General features: G+C 47.3%; 1 protein-coding gene across 2 annotated transcripts in view; it reads right to left on the reverse strand.

Annotated features, from left to right (window-relative positions):
• SPTBN1 (spectrin beta, non-erythrocytic 1) overlaps positions 1–7,841 on the reverse strand; it is a 200,233-nt gene that overhangs the window by 102,906 nt on the left and 89,486 nt on the right. For both annotated transcript variants that reach the window (XM_042445379.1, XM_042445380.1), the window contains exon 2: positions 5,708–5,859. In XM_042445379.1, coding sequence (XP_042301313.1) covers positions 5,708–5,859 — 152 coding nt within the window. The remainder of the gene's footprint in view (positions 1–5,707; positions 5,860–7,841) is intronic.

The following is a 7,841-nucleotide window of genomic DNA, read 5'->3' on the forward strand; positions in this document are numbered from 1 at the left end:
TATTTCTCCAGTGTAGATGCAGCCCAAGCCTTTTGCCTCTCTTATACGCCCCCTGCAGCCTCCACGCCGGGACACCGCCGCTGTTGCCGCCGCTGACGCCGAGCCAGGACTGCACCCCTTTGCCGGGCGGCCTTCTCCCGGTGGTTTTGGAGGTGCGCATCTGCGCACCGCCCCGGGAGAGCCGCCCTCGGACTTGGGGAACATCCCCACTGGGACCTGGACTCTCCTGGCCTTGGCGCTTGGCGGCCAGTGTGAGCGTGAGGGCCCTTTAAGGACCATCTGGGGGGAAGTTGGGAGGAGCCCCGCCAGGTGAGAGCGGCGGGGTTAAAAGCCGGGTAACCGGACCCTCCCGACACGCCCCCTGCAGCCTCCACGCCGGGACACCGCCGCTGTTGCCGCCGCTGACGCCGAGCCAGGACTGCACCCCTATGCCGGGCGGCCTTCTCCCGGTGGTTTTGGAGGTGCGCATCTGCGCACCGCCCCGGGAGAGCCGCCCTCGGACTTGGGGAACACCCAGTGCGTAGCTGCGCAGCTGCGCAGCTTCCATCGGGCGGGGGTGGGCTGGGTTAGCCTGGGGAGCATGAGGATGCCTGCAGTGGCTGCCCTCTGCTCCATCAGTCGCCATAGAGGGTTGGGGGGAGGTTAGGGATGCGGGGGATGCCTGGGCCGGGGATGACACCTTGGAGGGCGGGGCTCCAATTGAGGTTGTGTGGAGCAGGGGGAGGTACGGCGGTGGAAGGAGGGACTTGCGTTCCAGGGGAAGACGAGATAGATGCATCATATCTATCCCGCCTTCCTGTCCCCCTCCCAACCTAAAGGACCTGAGGGTCTCTCCAGCCGCGCCACAAACCCTGTCGCTGCTCCTATGCAATGCCAGGTCTATTAACAACAAAGCCCACATCCTCCAGGATCTCCTGGAGGACTCTAAGTGTGACCTGGCTTGCATTACCGAGACCTGGCTGGGGCCTGAAGGGGATGCTGTGTGGGCTCAGGCCCTCCCTGCTGGGTTCTTGGTGATGGACCAGCGCAGGTTAGGTGGCCGGGGGGGGGGGGGGGGTGTGTGGCCTTGGTACACAGGAACACCGTGTCCCTCACCAGGAACCACATCCGACAGACCTCCTATATCGAGTGTATTTACCTGACCCTAAAGGCTAGGGACAGTCTAGGGATTCTGTTGGTGTATCGGCCACCCCGTGCATTATCGGACTCCCTTAACGAGCTGACACAGCTGGTCACTGAGCTGATGTTGGAGACGCCCAGGCTTCTTGTCCTGGGCGATTTCAACATCTCCCTCACGGCCAGCTACGTTCCATCCGGTGCAGCTCAGGAATTCATGGAGACCATGGCGGCCATGGGCCTGTCCCAGCTGATACAGGGTCCCACGCATTGTGCGGGTAATACGCTCGATTTGGTCTTCTGTTCGGATGCGGAAAATCCGTGGGCGGAAATTGTCAATATTTCCCCCTTGTCATGGACGGATCATTTCCTGATAGAGGTGAAAATCAAGGCTTCTACCCAGATCCCCCCCGGGGGTGGCGGACCAGTTAGGATGGTCCACCCTCGAAGGCTGATGGAACCTGAGAGGTTCCAGGAAGCCTTAGAGGGGCTCACGGTTGGAGTTGACGGCGACTCTGTTGATGCCCTTACCGGTATTTGGAATACCGGTCTTTCTGGGGCTATACACAGAATCGCTCCCAAGCGTCCTCTCAGGCCCGCTTCCAATCGTAAGCCCTGGTATACGGAAGATCTCCGGGCGAGGAAGCGGGCTCTGCGACGGCTAGAGTACCGTTGGCGGAAACACCTTTGCTTAGACGACAAGACTCTCCTAGACCGACTGTTAAAGGACTACGGAGAGGCAATACGAGCAACAAAGAATTCGTTCTATGGTGCTCGTATTGCGTCCGCAGAGTCACGTCCGGCAGAGTTGTTCAGGGTGGTCAGGGAGCTAACTCAGCTCCCTCCTGCCCTGAACCAGATCCTTGAACCTTCTAAGGCCTGCTGTGACTTGTTTAATGACTTTTTCGTGGATAAAACTTCTCGTATAAGCGAAGGTCTGAACGCCGATATTATGGCAGAGCCTAGGGTAGAAGTGTCCAGAGCCTCCGCGGACTATGTTGTACTGGATCAGTTTGAGTTGGTGAGTACCGAGGATGTGGACAAGATCCTCGGAAATGTTCGGAAAACAACCTGCTCTCTTGATCCCTGCCCCTCTTGGTTAGCGGCCCAGGGGGGACCGGTGGTAACGTCTTTGTTACACCGGATAATCAACACCTCCTTGAGGGATGGGCGATTTCCATCGGATCTAAAATTGGCCATTGTAAAACCGATCCTAAAGAAGCCCTCCCTCGACCCCCTGGTACATAATAATTACCGGCCTGTTTCGCTGCTTCCATTCTTGGGGAAGGTGATCGAGAGAGCGGTTGCGATCCAGCTTCAGACGGTCTTGGATGAAACGGATTATCTGGACCCATTTCAAACTGGCTTCCGGGCGGGTCACGGGGTTGAGACGGCCATGGTCGCCTTGGTCGATGATCTCCGTCTGAGCGTCGACAGGGGAAGCGTGTCCCTGTTGGTGCTCTTGGACATCTCAGCGGCTTTCGATACCATAGACCATGGTATCCTTCTGGGGCGCCTGGCTGAGGTGGGAATCGGGGGCACTGCGCTCCAGTGGTTCCGGTCCTACCTCTCCGGGAGGTCCCAGATGGTGCAGCTGGGAGACGTGTGCTCCAGTGAGCGGACCCTTAAAACTGGGGTCCCTCAAGGAGCCATTCTGTCCCCCATGCTATTTAACATTTACATGAAACCGCTGGGAGAGATCGTCCGGAGACATGGGGCGCGGGGTTATCAGTACGCTGATGACACCCAAATCATTTTCTCTATGTCTCCGACTGATGCAGTGACTGGGGATGGCGTCTCTCCTCTCGTGGCCTGTCTGGAGTCAGTAATGGGCTGGATGAGGAAAAACCGACTCAAGCTAAATCCAGAGAAAACGGAGGTACTAGTGATAGGTTCCCCCGGTCCGGGAATGGCGGTGGTTCCACCTGTCCTGAACGGGGTCACGCTCCCTGTGAAGGACTCCGTGCGCAGTCTGGGGGTGCTTCTTGACTCGTCGCTCCACCTGACTGCTCAGGTGAATGCGACGGTCAAGAGCACTTGTTACCAGCTTCGGCTGATTCGCCAGCTGCGCCCATACCTGGACCGGAGGGACCTAGAAACTGTTGTACATGCTCTGGTAACTTCGAGATTGGACTTCTGCAACGTACTCTACATGGGGCAACCCTTATACCAAACTCGGAAGCTCCAAATGGTACAGAATATGGCAGCCCGGCTGGTCACTGGCGTACCCAGGACCAGCCATATAACACCTGTGCTTAAAGATCTCCACTGGCTGCCTATTCGCTTCCGAGCTCAATATAAGGCGTTGGTTATTACCTATAAAGCCCTAAATGGCTTGGGTCCAGGATTCCTAATGGACCGCCTTTCCCCGTACAATCCGCCTCGCACCCTCAGAACATCTGGGCAGCAACTACTGAAGGTGCCTGGGGCTAGGCTAGCTTCTACTTCTAGAAGGGCCTTTACCACAGCTGCCCCAGCCCTTTGGAATACGCTGCCCACGGAACTCCGCTCATCCACTACCCTGGCCCAATTTAGGAAGGATCTTAAAACCTTCCTATTTAAACAGGCATTCCCCGACTAAATATCCTGTGGGCCTCCCTCCTCTTCCGTGGCCATGAGGATGGGCTATCGGGGCTTTTGCTATTGTTTTTAGATTGTGTTTTATTGATGTATATGTTTTTAATCTGTATTTGTATGCACTTGTTGCATTGTTGTAAGCCGCCCTGATCTTTTTGGAAGGGCGGGATATAAATAAAGATTTTATTTTATTTATTTATTTATATCTGAGATTTCAAAGCCCAGCCTTGGCACCACAACAAACTACAAATCCCAGGATTCCATAGGATGGAGTGATGAGAGTGAAAGCAGTGTGGCAGCAGCCTAAGTGTGCTTAATGCAGTTCTTAACATGGTGCACCTCTTGCCTACAGAGTCTCACAAGACTTTTTTGTTTAACAACTTGTACCCATTAACTCCATTTCATGTCTCCTTTATTTAGTGGGGAGGAATACAGACAAAACAAGTCAAAATGAAGAAAAACCAAAGTCCCTTGACCAAAGGGTTTGGTTGTGGAATAAGCCTCTGAAATATGCAAGAGGCAATGTTAAAATAAAGCCATGTTCAATGCCCAAATGTGCTGTTTGGAATGGGGGGAGGGGGTGGCCAGAAAGGGAAGTACATTTCCGTGATCTGTCTATGAATAATGTCAAAATGTCCTCCATTTTGATCATGCCTAAGAAACATGCATTTATATTAACATTTCTAAAAAAACTCATTTTTTTGCGTGTCCTCCATTTTCTTTTAAAAAAACGTGTCCTACATTTGAAAATGTTGTCCTGCATTTGTCCTACATTTGTCCCGGTTTGGAGGTCCTCGCTTATGGCAATCCTAACTGTGATAGATGCTACATAGGCAGTGGTAGCAAGTTTCAGCAAAAGTACATATAAATACTGCCTATGTTCTACAATAATCCAGTTACTTAGTCTGTCAACTATAAAAGTTTGAATCATTACATAAAATAGTTAATGCACCAGCATTACTTATTACTCCAAAGTTTTTATAACATCTTAATATTGGTAATATTGATATTAATATTGATAACATCTTAATACAGTGGGTCCTTGTTATCCATTGGGGTTTGGTTCCAGAAACCCCCCATGGATAACAAAATCTGTGAATACTCAAGTCCCATTAAATACAATGGCATAGGAAAATGGTGTCCCTTATATAAAATGGCAAAATCAAGGTTTGCTATTTGGAATTTATATTTATTAAAAACATTGTCAAACCATGGATGCTTGAATCCATGGATAAAAAAGTCAGTGGATAAGGAGGGCCAATTGTATTATATGGATTGGGGACAATGTGTTACCGTCACATTTTTTAAAAATTATTTTATTTTATATATAACCTTCCTTTCTTCCAAATGGGTCTCAAGATGGGTCATAACATGAAGCAAAACAAGGTACATGCATTAAGAATTAATAAAAAGTGGATTTAAAAATAAATAAATTATGAGGGTAGCTTTATGTGGGCCAAATATCAATACTTTAAAAATTGGCTAACACATTGTAAACCGCTTAGAGAGTGATAGAGCTATAAAGCAGTATAGAAATGTGCTGTGATACAAAATCATTTTTAAAAGCCCTTTTATTCCATTAAAACAATTAAAAATAACTACTCCTCTCACTTCTCAGTCACAGAACTTTGGGAACTAATGTATAATATTAAGAATAAACACTATTGGTATCCCACAAAATATGATGTGCTAAAGTTAGCCTTATAAAGAGGAGAAAACTTAATATTGTTCCTCATGTAATCTCCGCAAAACAACACATTAGAGGTAACAGTTTTATCACAACACATTACTTCCAAACATTGACTTCATACGAGTTCATGAGTATAGGCCTTGTCTCCTCTACCTTTTCCAGTATTTAGTAAATACAAGAGCAGATAAATATATAAATGAGGACAGTTTGCATATTTCATTAATGTTATTCATTGCTCCACTGACTCACTCCTGCATCATAAAATATAACCAGGTTAGTCTCTTTAAAACTGGAAATCACAGGATACTTGGAACAGTAACTTACAAGTCTCTCTCCTGAAAGAACTTCCAGCAGTTTGATCAGCATCCGTCCATCACGAAGATCAGTGTATAAGTCTGTAATTCTACAGGACACACGTGCCAGGTGAGAGTTAACCCATTTAGTGAATGTCTTCTTCTGGACTGCCTCTCGTTCATCTGGCAGAGGAAAAAAAGACAATGCAGCAGGATTTAGCAATAAAATCTGACACGAGAAACAAGCTCAATAGTATTCCAGTAAGACAAGGACACAGTTTGAACATGTGATATATCCTTTTGGCAGGGCAGGGGATTCTATGGGTGCACCCACACTGCAAAATTATTACAGTCTGATACCACTTTAACTAAATGGCTTGGGGCCAGGGTACTTGGAGGACCGCCTCTCCCCATATAATCCGCCCCGCACTCTCAGATCAGTCGGGAAGCAACTCTTAAGGGTTCCCTAGACGAGATATACCTCGTCTTCCCAAAGGGCATTTTCTGTTTCTGCCCCACAGACCTGGAACTTCCTCCCCGACGAGCTCCGCTCTGTCACCTCCCTTGACCTGTTCAGGAAGAAACTTAAGACCTATCTCTTCCAACAAGCATCCCCCCATGTGCCTTGACATTTGTTATTCTCCCCCGTTATACAGTTGCTTATCCAGCTAGTTTGTTTCTTTGGTTTTATTCTTGTGAATTTTACTGTGCTTTATTACTGGGATGTTTTTATATTGTATGTTTTTATATTGTATATTGCTTACATTTATGCTGTACCCTGCTTTGATCATTTTTTTGGAAAAGTGGGCTATAAATAAACAGTATTATTATTATTATTATCATCATCATCATCATCATCTGTCATGGCTCCATCCTATGGAATCCCTGCAATTTGTAATTCGGTGTGGAATATACTGCCTTGGAGTGTGGTGGAGCCCCTTTGGAGGTTGATCTGTAGGGAGTGCTTTGACTGTGTATTCCTTCATGGCATGGGGTTGGACTGGATGACCCTTGAGGTCTCTTCCAACTCTAGGATTCTGTGAAGGACTTTCAAAAGCAATCTTCTGTGCCATTTTATCCAAGCAGCATACCTGTCAACATTCAACAGATGAAAACTGGGACACATGTGGCCAAGCCGCACTGGTGTGTGGTCAAAATGGTGTAGTCAGGCAATAAGAAGCAAAGGTTTTTAATGAGGAAGGACACAGAAAACTACTATTGTAATAGAGCCAGCTTGGTGAAGTGTTTGAGCATTGGATTACGAATCTTGAAACCAGGGTTCGAATCCTGGCTTGGGCACAGAAACCCACTGTTTCTATGTCACACTCTCCAAGCCTTAGAGGATAACAATAGCAAATCCCCTCTGAACAAACATGCCAAGAAAACCCTATGATACGTTTGCCTTAGGGTTATCATAAGTCAGAAATGATTGGAAGGCACACAAGAAGCCAGAAAAAGACAGGATTTATGTACTAAGTTTAGGAAAGGCAAGACCATCACATTCCTCTTCTCCTTGCTGAGTTAACTGAGTGCAAACTATGTTTGGACTTTTAACCCAGTTTGCAGCAATTCAAATAAGTTGGAGATGATGGGGAAAGTGGGAAGAGGATGGAGAAACTGGGACATTTGGCAGCTGAGAAAATGGGACACCAGAGGATTAACTGTCAAATTGTGCCAGTTGTAGGGTATGAAACTGTATCTTAATTTACAACATTTAAACCAATGTTGTTCACATTTTTAAAAGAAAAGTTGTACGTCATATACCTCAAACTCCATCCTAATTTACAACTTAAAAAAAAACACTAATGTAAATGAAATTACAACATTTGACATGAGTTACAAAAGATTTTACCCACTCTTTTTTTGTTTGCTGATGGAGCCTTGCTGATGATTGGAAGATTAAGGGGTGGAATCACCTAGTGTATACGAATTATTGTAAAGTAATATCAGGCTTGAGATTAATCTAGCTTTACAAAAAGCCACAGGCAAACAGATGGTTTTTGGCTTAATCCCCAAGAGTACTTTCACAACTGTTTGTACAGCCAATTGTTGCCTAACACTGTGTTAGTTTACTGTTGCACAGACTACAGGCTGACCATCCAATGACCTTTAAATACACACACACACACACACACACACACACACACACACACACACACACACAC

Source organism: Sceloporus undulatus, chromosome 1, assembly GCF_019175285.1.
Source record: "Sceloporus undulatus isolate JIND9_A2432 ecotype Alabama chromosome 1, SceUnd_v1.1, whole genome shotgun sequence".
NCBI classification, from domain to species: domain Eukaryota; kingdom Metazoa; phylum Chordata; class Lepidosauria; order Squamata; family Phrynosomatidae; genus Sceloporus; species Sceloporus undulatus.